At 37.7% G+C, this 15,135-nt stretch overlaps 3 protein-coding genes across 3 annotated transcripts; 1 reads left to right on the forward strand and 2 right to left on the reverse strand.

Moving 5' to 3' along the window:
* The first annotated feature begins 719 nt into the window (after positions 1-719).
* Positions 720-4,833, forward strand: prr19 (proline rich 19). Its single transcript, XM_085423362.1, is given in 4 exon segments — positions 720-773; positions 775-2,029; positions 3,732-3,808; positions 3,911-4,833. Coding segments are annotated over 4 exon segments (2,010 nt in total). The 3' UTR covers positions 4,535-4,833.
* A 226-nt stretch (positions 4,834-5,059) lies between these two features.
* Positions 5,060-8,640, reverse strand: tlr21 (toll-like receptor 21). Its single transcript, XM_085423361.1, has one exon. The coding sequence runs from the start codon at positions 8,008-8,010 to the stop codon at positions 5,083-5,085; it is 2,928 nt and encodes a 975-aa protein (XP_085279487.1). The 5' UTR covers positions 8,011-8,640; the 3' UTR covers positions 5,060-5,082.
* A 9-nt stretch (positions 8,641-8,649) lies between these two features.
* On the reverse strand, positions 8,650-11,640 carry cnfn (cornifelin). The gene is made up of 4 exons (XM_085423366.1): positions 11,226-11,640; positions 10,844-10,969; positions 10,616-10,752; positions 8,650-10,401 (listed from the first exon to the last, which is right to left on the reverse strand). Exons 2-4 carry the CDS (start codon positions 10,965-10,967, stop codon positions 10,309-10,311), a joined length of 354 nt encoding a protein of 117 aa, XP_085279492.1. The 5' UTR covers positions 10,968-10,969; positions 11,226-11,640; the 3' UTR covers positions 8,650-10,308.
* Positions 11,641-15,135: the final 3,495 nt, after the last annotated feature.

Raw genomic sequence — 15,135 nt, forward strand, 5'->3', positions numbered from 1 at the left:
AACTTTGATGGGTGTAGTCAGCTCAACTCACCTTACTATTCAGTATCTATACAATTACAAACGTTATAAATAATTACAACCATGCATGCACAGAGAAATGTAACCACAGCTATAAAACTGCAAAAATATCTGAAGGGGTACTTAAAGTGCTCAAAGTCTGACTGCAGTTGGCCCATCTGCTCAGTGTCTCTTTTTCGCCCATTTATGTGAAATGTTTTTCTCGAAACCTAGTTTTTAGTGTGTACAGCTGCACATATATGGTGAAACTCTTGTGATTGTGGAACAGGTCAAATAATACATTATATATTGGAATGATTTTGTGTCTGTAGTTTAATATGATTTTAAATGTCATGCAAATTAATTTCCTTACAATTTGTACTGTACATGAAATGATCCTCACTTCAGGGTTTAATTGCACAAATAATGTTAAGGTAAAGGAGACATTTTTCATACTTTATCTATCTCTGCTAAACTATGGCAAGTATGTTACATGCTTTCTTATTATTTTTATGAAGTGCTTAGAAAGTTGTATTATGTGTGGTCTACATGTTCAAGTCAAAGCCCACATTCAAATTTATATTTAGTCAGTTTCACTGAATCATTGGTAAGTTGCTCTTAATTTTAATACTAGAGTCGACCTCAATGAGGTACAACCACATCCTGTATTATCAAGCCTGCTTTACTAACTGTGGTTATTTTTCTACAGAATAGAATGCAGCATGAGCCATGTGTGTGGCAGGACCTCTATAAGAAGGAAAAGTCAACAATTTTCAACAAGAAACAAAAACAACAGATAAAAAGTGTTGCTTTGCAAAAAGATTCAGTGCTCTTCCCAGATATTCAACCCACTACAGTAAGGCAAATGAGGAGAAAAAAATGAAACGACTGAAGACCCGCAAGGAGAGGAGTCAAATAAGAGGTGGCTGGAAAGAGATTTCAAAGATCAAGTCAAATCACCATCATCATCACTATCGTCATTGCCAAAGCAACATAGACATGGCACATTTGCATAACTGCTGTTGTGCTAGTTGCCATTGTTCTTCGAGGAGAAATCCACCATTTCCAAGTGTTGTGCGCTCTGTGCAGGAGCCCAGTATCATCACAGACGGCCGCCTGACAGGACACCATGGCCTGTTTAACCATGAGGTGAAGTCTATTGATTTTGAACGCTTGCTAAGTGAACAGCCAAAACTGGAGGAACAAAGAAAAGAAAAGAACACTGTAATTTCACATTCATCTTCAGCATTGCACAATTCTGCTTCACTGTCCACTGATGCTTTGTTGGGAGCTGATACAGATGTTGGGAGCTGTGTGCCATTCAGAAAAAATACAGACCCTGCTTCAAAAGCCCACACTGACTGCCAAGAGAAGGAAAAGAACAACATCCAGTTTGAGTCAAAGCAGTCAGATGTCACAACAGAAGAGAAACCACAACAACAACTCCCTCTTTCATGTGAAAGTTTTCAAAGCAGCCACTGGTCTAAACACAGCTTCCTCGATGTACTAACAACAGAAACCAAGTGGGCATGTGTCATGTCTGAAAACAGCAGAGAATCACTGCTGACTCCGGTTGTTGACAGAGACAATATTAAGTCTTTCAACACAAATGTAAAGAAACGTGTGATTTCTACTCTTGTGCAAACCCCAAAGAACCAGGAGCCCCCTGTTCAGCAGATACAAACTCATGGTCTCACCTCAAGCCCACTTAAACTCTCCAGTTCAGCCACTACTAACAGCTGTGAGATACAGGACAGAACACAAGATCCAGAGTATGTAACGAAGTTTGTCAGTGCAGTAGCAGCACGTTTGTGTCAACGTTTGAAGCTTCCGTCGATCAGTAGGAGAAACCTGCTGTCAGAGAGCAGGGAGGTCCTGTTAAACTCTCTGAGGGAAACACATGGACCGTGGCTTCAAGAGAACCTCCTTAGACTTCAGCAACATCGTAGCTTTGCTGTGCATCCCACAAAGAAAGACCAAGATCATGATCAAGAGCCAACCAGGAAAAATGAAGAGAATCTCTTTGCCGCAGGTGAGCATTAACCTCTTGAGACTTGAACTCTTCCATGGCATGCATTTTTATTTCTTTTTGATATTTGGGCTCATTGGGACCTGATGAGTGTAAAAACAAAGAATTGCCAGATTTTCTTTACCTGATTTTTGTTTCTGACAAAAATGAGACGCACATATGAGGATATTCGTTTAAAATTTCAATTGAACTGTGGCACTATAATGTCATCGTAAGTGGATATCAGGCCCTTGTAGAGCAAAATTTAGTATTTTGGTCTAGAGCTTAAAATACATGTCCCCCATAATATAAAGGAAAGCGCAGATTTGTTCAAGCTCAACGTTTTGTTTTTTTTTAAAGTAACAACTACTTGTTATACTTTATCTATCACTATCATAGGGGAGATATTCTGGTGCAAGTTTTTAACTGATTATGTCTAATGATCTCTGTTTGACCACAGCCATGCTGGTTGACATGGTAATAATTTCAACTGTGTAACTTCCAGCTGATCAAACATCTGTTTGATAGATGTTATTACATTGTGATACAGATTATATGCTCAAAATTCGTTATTTTAAAAGTGTTTATGGACTATCTTTGCATTCATTGTTACTTATAAGTACTTAGTATAAAAGTGATTGTTAGTAATATATTGCCAAGCTGATTGGTAAGAAATATTTAAGTTCTTACATTTACTTTTGTTTGATAGCTTGAAACTTCTACACTGTCTTTTTATGTTGGTGTATTTTAACCATTTAGTCATTCAGATTAAATTGAACTAGTAATAGTGCATGCTGCATCCTGTAAGCTCACACACATTATTTTGTTCTTATGCACACAATACAAACACAACTTAAATACACTAATTGCGAATTCTGCACAAAGTGTTTCCCTTAGAGACTGACCATGACCTCCACCTACATCACGTTTACCTGTTGTCACTTTTTCTTCCCGTGTCTTTGTGCTGTCATGTACTATAGAATTTACCGTTGCAGTAATTGTTACTCCCCCTCAGCCTTGTAGACCTTGTGTATTTGGTTCAGATTTAACTTTGGCAGAGAGTTATTGGTACTCCAGCTAGGACCAGCTTCTCTACTATCAGACTTACAGATGTTTAGTGTAAATCTGCATCTGTCTATCTATGGTTTTAGAATAATTAACATTTCTTGCACTTCAATCAGTTGTCATTAACTCACCACTGTCCTCTCTTATACTTGTCTGTCTTTGCGCCACCTCTTCCTTCTGTCAAACACGTGCAAAAACAGTTACGGAAGAGAAGTGAAACACTGAAAAAAACCTTTTTCCTCTTAAAGAATGACTGGATAATGCCTTCTGTGCTAAAATAGTTTTAAAGGTTTATTTACTGTTAAATATCTTTAAACCAACATTTCTGCTGTTTTTTTGTTTTGTTTTGGGTTTTTTTAAAAAGAGAAAACATTGATCTTAACTCCATGTATTGCATGATGAGGAAGATTTTTTTTTTTTTAAAAAAAAATACTTTTTTTTTTAATAGGCATCCATTGTGTGAAGATAGGTTTGGATTTTTTGACCTATCCTAAAAAGTGTTTTGTGTTTGTTTTATGTCAGGAGATTAATTTGTGTAAAGAATACAGAAAAGACACAAACCATCAATTTGGTTTTACATCATTTTATGTGGTTATTTAAAAAAAAACAGAAGTAGGCATGACATACCTACATTTTTTCAGTTTTGTTTCCTTATTTTTAGATATCTCTTTTAATATGCCAGCAAATAGCCATTCCAGCTGGAAGACCAGTCTGCAGCAACACTGCAGTCAAAAACAGGTGAGGCCCTCAGTTTACATTGTCACTCTTAAGTTATTTTCAGATTTCTATAATATAAGATTCTCTGATAATAAATAATGATTCCTTATGTTAATTGTCAAGGTTACTGAGTGGCTGGCGAGCCCTGCGGATATGGCTGACAGTGTTTTGGATGATATCCTCAGACCAAGTCTCTCTCCTCCATTGTTCATGAACCTTCAGACCTGTGAAGCTCCAGAAAGCATTTTGTTTGCTCCTTCTACCACTTTATGCCAGAGAGAAGTGGCTTCTGTACCTGAGAACTGGCAAGATGGTTTAAACTGGTCAAAGAGCAAAAATTCAGCTACATTTGGTTCTTTTGAAAATGGCTTCATGGACCAATCCAGCTTACTTGGAAATCAGAGCCTACAGTACTCTGACAGCAACTCCCAGCCCTCTTTTCCTTACCAATCGCAGCTGCCAGATACATACGCAGGAGAGCCAATGCACTTTGCCCAGCAGGAAGACCCATTTGGAACTGATATGTACTCTTGTGTTCCCTCTTTTGCTGCCCCAGTTCACCATCAGAGCAGCCATTTCCAACCTTCAAACCAGTTCAGTCACGCTTCAGCTTGTTCTCTGAAGTCCCAGCACACTGATATTATGCACTACCCTCCGTCATTCATTCTTGAGAGAGACCCTTCACCTTCCCTTTCTGCTTTCCTTAGCCCTGAGCCGTGGTCCTTCCCTCCTATGAGACTGTACTAATGTGTGGTAAAGCTCTCCATACAAGCATGTGGATCAATATTTCTATGACTGATTAAAGTACAATTCTCCCTTAATTTATGCACTCCAAGGTTTTTGTTTAGTGAGTGATAAACATGTTATGTTCCCATATTAATATAACCATAGCATTAAGCATAGATGCAATAGCTATCCTCTGAAGAGTAACCTGTCTTTTTCTATTGTCCTGTTTTTGCTGAGTTAAGTAGCCTTTGATTATGCATCATTTTCAACCTTTTTAAGCATTTATGTTTATTTTGGACTTCTGTACAATTAAAAACACATGTCATAATGGAATATTATTTGTTTGTGAAAGTTGCGCATCCCTTTAAATGCAAAACAGTAATTTAAAAGACATTTTTAGAAATTGCATATATACATAAACACTGCAAAACATAAAATTAACAAAAGCTGCTCTTACATTTATTACACATTATATTGCATATTTACAACATAACTTCATCACAGATAAACACATTTAGACTGAAAGGTTAATTGAGTAAAACCACAAATCACACATTCTTATTTTCTTTCTAAGGTTGCAAGTAAAAGTTTTCATCAGATCTCTCATCCGTAAAGTCTTCAGCTTCTTTGCTCTCACGAGTTGCAGAATATTCTTCTGTCTCTAGTCTGGTCCCTGTTTTTATTCCTCTACGCAGCTGATTCCAGAACAGTTCCTGCGCCTGTGTTGGGTTAGTACAGTCTGAACCAGGCCACTGCAGGTAAGTCTTTTTTAACATAACTTTCCTCATGCGATGATACGAAGACAGCTGCCTCTCAGAGATTGGCTCCAGAAAAACGAGCAGGAGAACATCTCTGTGCTCATCAAAGAGTCTGTAACTGGCAAGCTGGATTTCCAGAGAACACCACTCACTTTGCAGAAAATTCCTGCTCACCACACAAATGGTTTTCCGGCTGCTGTATACAGCAGAAACAATATTGTCCACAATATCACGGCCCAACTCAAAGTCCCTGTGGTGCAGGCAAAGCTTAAAAGATGATCCGCCTCCCTCCAAGTTGGGTAACAATTGGTCCATGACCCATTGTTCATCAGATGAGTTATAGGAAATAAATGCATCATATTTACAATTCTCCTCCTCCTCATGGAATCTGCTCCACTGCTCACTAAACCAGGCCCGAAACACATAGTAGCTGTACTTCATTTTCCAGTAGAGTTTAACATAGAATAAGGGAATGATTGTAAACAAGAAGATTGCAGCTGATGTGCTAAAAAACAGGTACATTCCTATATCTCCGCGACAAACTTTAGTGTCAAAATTGTAAAATTTGAGTTTTGGATTGTGTTGGCATGACAGGTTGTACAGGTACACCACCTGAACATCTGTGTTATTCTTTGTATAATTTTGCAAAGGCCCGTTGTTGCAGGTGCAGCTTACAGGATTATCTCGTATGTCAAGGTAACGAAGCATAGGTAGACTCATTAATGCGTCTACAGAAAGAGTCTGCATGGCATTGCGGTTGAGCTGCAGTAAACGTAACTGTGTAAGATTCCCAAAAACCTCTTTAGAGAAGTTCTGAATGCCCATATTTTCTGCAGCCAATCTGGTCAAATTTCTTAAATTTTTAAAGACCCCTGGTTCTAATTTTTTCACCCCAACACAGCAGTTATCCAGTGTGAGGAAACTTAAGTCTGTTAGGTCATCAAAGGTATCAGGAGCAAGATGGTATATGTTATTGTTGGTGAGATACAAAGATTTCAGTGAGTAGAGGCCACGTAGTAAAGTGCGTGGTAAAACGGTGAGTCCGTTAGGTCGCTGCCGATCTAATTTCAGATCAGTCAGTCTGCTGAGATTCATGAATGGTGACTCATGAGTTTCTGTTATGAAGCAAATCTGATTACTCTGTAAATCTAGCACAGTGAGGGTGTCTTGAAATGCACGATATAAGAAAGGGTCAATTTGTTTTAGCTGGTTTCCATCTAGATAGAGCTTGGACAGGCTTTTTAGTCCATCAAGACCCGATCGCTGAAAATGGGTAATCTTATTACCTCCAAGATCCAGTGTATTTAAAAATGTCAGGTTGAAAAAAGTCCTATTGAAAATGACAGAAATGCGGTTGTTGCGAATGTTAAGAATTTGCAAACTGACCAGATCTTCAAATGTGACACTGAACAAATCAGTTAAGAGGTTATTGTCTAAACGAAGTGTCTCGAGCTTTTTTAGTCCCTTGAGAGCGTGTATATGGAGAAATGCAATACTGTTTATGTTAAGTTGTAGCGTCCTGATATTTGGTGTATGATAAAAAGCATGAGAGTCAACTTTTAAGATGCGATTGTAACGATAACTCAGATTTTCCATTTTTTTAAATTGAAACATTTTTTTACAGTATATTAGGGAGCTGAGATGGTTGTGCTCTGCTTTGAAGTCTTCTATGTATACATGTCTTCTAAGAAACTCAAGGCAATATGCACTCTTTAGGTTGTTGCGGGATAGATCCAAAGCCCCTGTGATATTAGGACAATAGGACAGTGTGTTATTTGTAAGTTGCCTAATTGCATTATTACCCAGGTTCATATTTTTAAGATTTTTCTCTTTCAGCCTTTTTTTCAACAGTATGCATAATTCTTTGAGCATGCTGTCATTGTTCAGTCCTGTACCAGAGAAATCAACATGACTTGGATTGATGTTGCTAATGTTTAAAAACTCCACTATTGTTACATTTGTTGAACGCAAATGCAAATAATTTATAGTGCTCAAATCAATTTGATCAAAGGCTTTTGTAGGCAGCTGAGAATTGTATGACAAATCTAAAATGTTGATAAAGCTGAGAAATGAAGGCTTACATCCCAGCGTTAATAGATTATTATGGCAAACATACAAAACAGTGAGGGACTGGGGCAGTGACACATTTGAGTGTCTGAGGGAGGTCAAATTGTTAAAGCAAAGATCCAGTGTCGTCAGATTTGTCAGATGTGCCACAGACTTAGCAATGCCTGAGAAATCTGACAGAAAGTTTTGTCTCAGGATTAAAGTGTGTAGCTTGAGAACAGATGAAAAAATATCCTCGGGCAGCCGCTCCAATGCATTGTTGGCCAAAAAGAGGGAGGTGAGATTCTGCAGGTCCTTAAACAGAGAAGGGTTGAGCGCTGATATTTTGTTTAATGACATGTTTAGATTCTTCAGTTGATACAAGCCTTGGAAAGCTAACTGACGGATGGTTGTCAAGGAATTATTATCAATTCTGAGGTGCTGAAGGTCTACTAGGTTACTAAAGCTGTTGTTAGGAAGGTCCGTCAGAGGAGTTCTTAAAATGGTGAGATTGATGGCAGATGGTGGCAGGTCACTGACAATATCAGAAATATGCATTGCATTCCGATGCATGCAGTTGAAAGTTTTCCCATCAGAATCTGCTTCTGCAATGCAGTTCCTGAAACTGTAACTACTGGTGAGTTGAACAGCTGCAAGAACAACTGTAACTGACAGCAGCTGATGGTTTCCCATTTTGTCTTCTTGCAGTGCAAAGAAATAGTCCTTTAAATAACTTCTGTCGGCTCCTTTTTTTTCGTTTCGTTTGTTTAAATATTAAGTTGAAAACGTCTAAAGGCCTCTGTGTTTTTTCATCAGGTGAATGCAGGGATCTGAAAAGAGAATACTTTCAAATCAGAAAAAAATTCTAATATCAGATTGCAAATTCTCGCTTTAGGTATATCATTGATGTTTTCAGCTGTCTCTTAAAATCTGACAATAATAATAATGTGCTTTTTAAGACCCTCAAAAGCGCTTTACAATTCCACTATTCATTTACACACTGGTGGAGGTAAGCTACAGTTGTAGCCACAGCTGCCCTGGGGCACACTGACAGAAGCGAGGCTGCCATATCGCACCATCAACCCCTCTGGCCATCGCCAGTAGGCGGTAGATGAAGTTGCCCAAGGACACAACGACCGGTTTGAGCTGACTGTCCGAGCTCAAACCGGCAACCTTACAATTCGAAGACAAACTACCAACTCTTGAGCCACGATCGCCCCAAGTACAAGTACATTTAAACATTATAAAGACGTAAATTGACAAACTAGCATTGTATATCTGATAGATTTTTAATCATTTTTAAAATATTGTAGAAACAGTATACAGGACTAAATATTTTTATAATTACTTTACTAACCCAAGCTCAGATTCTTACCTTTTCTTGTTGCTGTTACCGTTTCTTATTAGAAGCAGTTGCGAGTCTCTAGGAATAGTCTCAGCATAAAAGAATCTTCTAATCCTGAGGTGTGAGGAGCGTGTCCCCGAAGAAATTTATACGATGAGAAAAACTTTGTTCCTCTTTTCTTATGTTTTCACATCCACTTTCAATATAAATGAATGTTTGCCCTTCTCCTCCTCTTTAGGGTTTCTCACACGTCATTGCGGTCCACACAATGCACAATGTTGAAAAGCAACGAATTCCTAATTGAATACTACAGGAATACAATATATGGCAAAAATCACGATATCAATAATTTTAGAACGATAAAAGAAATGCATAGAAAGAGTTGAGAAATAATTTGGTTCTTTCCTATGTATAATGTTTAATTTTCACCCTTTACAAACATAAATTCTTATGATTTTGCAAATAAGATAACGTTTATTTCCTATCCTTAGACGATCCCAAGAAAACTGAAAATGTCATGATGTGTGAAGTTAATCTAATTTGTACTTACTTAAATTAATGCTGTTTATCCTGCCTTCTCAGACAGCTTTGTTTTTGGTGGCTGCAAAAACATTGAGTCAGAAAGAGGAAGCTGTCTATAAAAATAAAATGTATAGAAAGAGTTGCGAAATAGTTTTCAGAGAGTTTTTTATATAATACGTGCCACTTTTAAGATTCACCCTTTATGAGCATAACTTTATAATATTGATGTCATTCCTCAAACTTCCCCAGGAAAACTGAAAACATGTCCTGATAGTTTAAAGTTATAAGGTACCCTAATTTGTACTTACTCAGATTAATGCTTTTCGCCTCACCCTGTGCCTTTAGACAGCTCTGAAGTACATGGTCAGCCAAAAATAAAACAGTCAGTCAGAAAGGGGAAGATGTCTCCAACGTATTCTTCTTCTTTCATAATCCTTTACAGCTGTGTTCAACTATTTAATCACAACACATTAATTCCAATAGTTTTATTGAAATATTGTTTTTGAGTGGATATACAATTTGCATTCACACATCTATAACTCACGTATTTTTAACACAATTATGTTAAACATTAAAAAAAGAAAAATATAAAATTGTGAACATTATTGAATTGTATTGTAGGTAGTAAAAAAGTTCTCAGAAATGATGATGATAGTTATTTGAGTTTACCACCATAAACTGGTTGATTCTTTTTGTTTTGTTTTGTTTTGGGGGTTTTAAGGGTGGTTAAGAGTTACTCGTGCTGCAAATTCCCACATATCCGTCAGATTTTTTCGCTGATTTGTTGCACAAACTTGGTGTCAGCACAATGAGTCGCTGTTGAACTTCGAGTGAAAGATACGGGGGTTTTAAGCCTTATTCTAAGACTCAGAGCTCACATTTAAAATATAACAGATATACTATGTAATCCTATTAAACTATAGAATAAACAAGGAAAAACAAGAAGAAATTGTCAGTTTAGTCCAGTTATCTGACTTTATTTCTTATCAAATCCTTTAGCTTTACTACAATATGTCTATGCCATTTTTTTAACATTTTAATTTAAGATACAGAAACTGAAGAAATACACTTTCACATATTATATTACTTTGATACTTTGAGGATATCATATATTGTATAAATTTTCAGTTTCCTCTTATCTTCTGCTCACGTGCCATCTGACATAATCCACATGCTGGAATGCAGGCCATGACTAACCAGTCGTCACACACAGAGCCCTGAGGAAAAGCACAGTCACAGTAAACTGGTGACAAACATCATAGTTTGTTTTTTTTACAGAACCATATTTAGAGTGCTGGGATTTCAAAAATGTAATATAAAACACCATCTAGATTAGAATTCTAGAGAATTTTCTGACTTCATGATTGAATTCATGATTAGAATTCTAGTCTTCTTGTTTAATAAATGATTAGAAATCTGCACCACACTTACACCAATATTGTATCTGTTGCGTATGCTTGTCCGTAAAGCAATCAGGGCGCCGGGAAGGCAGGCCAGACAGCAGCTTTCATCGCTGTCCTGAGCCACCTGACAAGCCAGGATGCAGGGAACGAATGTTCCACAAAGACCTGGAGGTGAGAGATGTTTTATCATATTTCTGTTATGTTACACTGTTGGTAAACTTCAGCATGTTCCCATAGAACTTATATAGACACGTACAGATGCCGCAGTCTTCACAGCAGTCGCATGCATTTGTACTCCACTCTGACGACCCACGGGAGACCGTGTACTGTGTCACAGTCACCTGAGGTTGTGCATTTATCACATTTGTCTGGTATTCCATGGCTGCAAGAAGAAGAAAAATAACTTGGAGCAAATTAAACATGAAGGTCACTTACTTTACCAATTTACTTTCTTGTTTATAGAACCTTTGAGACACTTTTACACAGTTTCTTTATAGCAAATGTTATATATCCAAATCTGTGTTGTGAAAGCTTCTTAAGATTTTATTCCAACCAAAAATTATTAGATCTTTCTTGATTAAGAGTTTACCCCAAATCAGATATGAAGAAAATCAGTTAGTAGGATGAGTTTAAACTACCTTGATTTGTAGGAAAATTTGCAGTCCCTTTCAACTCTTGAAGTTAGTATCTGGCTCCTGAAAGCAAGGTCTGAAATTGAAGACTAGGATAGGGTTTACAACCACAGCTCTTATACCCAATGACACAGTATGCATAGGTTGTAGTTCAGTTTCTATGCTGATATGAGATGGCAAACAATGACCAAGTAAACAGGGCTGAATGCCTTGTAAAGGAAAAAAGGAAAAAATGTTTGGTTTTGGGGCGTATCACACACCTAAAATGGTGCACCTAGAATTATGTGTGTGTACATAACAGGGGACAAGCTGAAAAAATTTAATGAACTGTGACGCTCAAGCGCATACTCTGTTGACTTTATAAAGTGGCACTCCGTATGTAAATACCAGTGACTCAAGAAAATACTCAGCGCAGAAACATTATACTTGTTTAATACAATTTAGCAAAGTATTTCTGACTTCTAGGCCGTTCAAATACCACTTTTGTTGTTATTTATGGCTTTTTCAGTTAAAAAAAGGTAACAAATCATCAGTTCAAATGTATAGTGCATTACATTCAGTTTTAAATATGACTAACTTATCTCTGTTAATCAACTCTATACCACAGGCCTTCAATCTGGCAGTAATTAAACCACTACTTAAAAAGCCATCACTTGACCAGCTTTCTTGGCTACTTATCTCCAACCTTCCTTTTATCTCAATAATTCTTGAAAGAGTGGTTTAATGGTAATGCTAAATGGCTGATTTGAAGAGTTTCTGTCAGGTTTCATAACTTGGCAAAGTACAAAAATAGTGTTAGGGAAGGTTACAGAGGCGGAGGTGTAAGTGCCTGCCTCAAAACAGGACAATTTAGCTGCATTTAACCTTCAGTTAATCTTTATATAGTTAGGTAGGAGTCAGAACATGTTTCTTTTTAGCTGAAAAACATTACACCAGGTAACCTGCAGTTTTGAAAACGTGTTTTCCGACGATGTTTGCTACCCTACAATCCGTCCTACTCTGTAGTAAAATCAGTGACATTTGACAGTCCTGTTGCTCCCATTGAAATTTCTATAGCCTATTTAAAATCTAAAACTTAAAATTGTCCGTAGCCTACTGTTGTTACCACTGTCCTGGATGCCCATTAACCTTATAACTCCTGTTGTGTGTGTGTGTGTGTGTGTGTGTGTGTGTGTGTGTGTGTGTGTGTGTGTGTGTGTGTGTGTGTGTGTGTGTGTGTGTGTGTGTTGTGTACAGAGAGACAGCCAGGTTCATAATGGATATAAGGAGGTTTTTCAAAAAAAGGTGTAAGATCAAATGATCCGTCAATAAAGGATAATGTTGGATCAATGTTTCAATATTTATATCTTTTATTAGTGGTACATGTGGTTTGGTTATTTTCCTTTTAGTTGAAAGTACACTGAGAGAGGGCTTTTTTCATATTAATGTAATTTTTTCATCTAATTGAATACAATCTATTTGTGTATGATTGTCAGTCCAAAGAGGGAGAGAGGAAAGAGGGGAACGTGAGGAGAATGGTCAGGAAGAACCAGGTAAGAAAATGGACAGGGAATAGTGACAGGCAAAACTGAAACAGATAAACTGCTTGAGAGAGTTGATCACCAAAAAGTGACAGACAGATTTGCCAACCTCAAGGTGAGGTGACATCTGCAGAGCCATACTAGTATTTGCAGTAAAGATCGTCTTGATGCATTCTCAATCATCCAGGAAAGTAAATCTCCAAAAGTCGATTCTGTTCATCTGGACGTAGCGTTTTGTGGGAGAAACATTTCGTCACTCACCCAAGTGACTTCTTTAGTCTCAGCTGACTGCAGGTTTCCCCAATCTTATAAATTTGCAATTCATTATGCAAATGTACTATAAGATTGGGGAAACTTGCAGTCAGCTAAGACTAAAGAAGTCACTTGGGTGAGTGACAAAACCTTTCTTCCACAAAACGTTACGTCCAGATGAACAGAATCGACTTTTGGAGATGCAGTAAAGATCGTTTCATACATAGTATACATTGTACCATAGGCAAAGTTGCCTCCATTTTTAAGATTTAAGTTTGTTTTTTTTTATTAATATTTTGTACATTTGTACATGTGAAATGCACTTCACACACGTACACACACACACACAGTTGTTTGTCGCCAGATGGCACGTTTATTTCTAGTTTTCATTTGTTATGACCGTCCACAGTCTGACAGCTCCAGTCTCAGCTGATTTCCAGCTCTCCCTCTGCTCCTCTCCCGTCTCACTATAAAAGGGGAAGGAAACCATCATCAGTCCAAACGCCATCAGCTGTTCTCACCTGCGTCTCCAACACCGCCCCTTTGAGCTCACTGCACCACTCCTCCCCTGCAGCCGCGCCCGGGACCACACCTCCGCCACAGTACATTTCAAGGACTCTTCTATTTTTGGAGTGTATTTTTGTGTATCTGTAATATATTATACATACACATTAAAAGTGAATCTCTGTCCACTCAGTTTACTTCTTGCTCACTATGAACATCATTCATTTTTCTTCCCCAGTAATTAAGGTTAGGATATGTAATTTTTTTTTAAATTCCAATCCTTTCTTCTTTTGCAGCATTTAAATAACCTTTATCAGATTTGATGGTTTTGTTACAGACTTTTCAAAAAAGTATTTTCCTTTTTCACAAATGTGGGGATTAAATTGTGTTAAAATGTACAAAACAGTCATGTTTTGTGATGAGGACCCAGGCACAGAGAGACTTGATGAATTTAAGAATCTTATGATTTAATAAAGAAATTTGCAGACTTGCACAGAGATGGTAAAATTATGATGACTGATAACGGAGACGAAGACAACAGATGACGAGGACAGGGAGGAACAGAGGTATAAATGCACCAAGGAGACAGTCAGAGAGAACCTGGGATAACTGGAGACATTAAAGGATGCAGGGACTGACAGAGACAGGGAAGAAGTCTCATCGTGACGAGTAAAGTTTATCTTGTCTGGCTGGGCAGCTCTCTGGGTGCTCCACACCCCCAAAGCTCTGATCCTAGAATCCCCCCTGGTTAAAAATGATCTTCTTATGGCACCTGACAGTAACATCATCCTTTTGCTGTCAGAGGCTATACTTCAGTGCATCATTCATTGTTGACCACAATATTTTATTAGAGACATTGGGGCAAGCATTAGGTATTTAAGGCACTGCTATGCAGTGGTTTGAATTTTATCTAGACTCCAACAGATTTTATGCTAGGACCAGTTCTGTTTACTTTGTATATGCTATCATTAGAAGGCATAGCATACATTTTCACTGCTATGCAGATGATCCCCAGCTTTATCTAGCTCTGAAGCTAGATAACACACACCAGTTAGTTAAACTGAATGAATATCTTAAACACATAACTACCTGAATGACTTCTAACTTTCTGCTTCTAAATTCAGGTAAAACTGAGCATATTGTACTCAGCCCTAAAAATCCTAGAAATATGGTCTCTAACCAGACGCTTTCTCTGGATGACAGTGCCTTAGTCTCCTGTATTACTGTGAGGAATCTTGCAACTGTTCTTGGTGAGAATGTGTCCTTCAATGCGCATATTGAACAAATATGTAGGACTGCTTCCCTCTCCTTTTGTGCAATATCTTTCAAATTAGAAACGTCTGATCGTGATGCTAAAAAATGAGTTAGTTGAGAATTACTTTCTGGCTGGACTATTGGATATCATTATTATCAGGCTGTCCTAAAAACTTACTGAAAAGTCTTGAGTTTATCCAAAATTCAGCAAATAGAAAGAGAGAGTGTATTTTTCCTATATTATCTTCTCTTCATTGGCTCCCTGTTAAATCCAGAATCAAATTTAAACTCTGTCTCCTCACATACAAGGTCTTGAATAATCGGGGCCCATCTTACCTTAATGACCTCATTCATACACCACTCTGCATTTAATTATTAGCTGTTAT

Source organism: Rhamphochromis longiceps, linkage group LG11, assembly GCF_057381845.1.
Source record: "Rhamphochromis longiceps isolate RC_006_pf linkage group LG11, R_longiceps_female_GT1.1, whole genome shotgun sequence".
NCBI classification, from domain to species: domain Eukaryota; kingdom Metazoa; phylum Chordata; class Actinopteri; order Cichliformes; family Cichlidae; genus Rhamphochromis; species Rhamphochromis longiceps.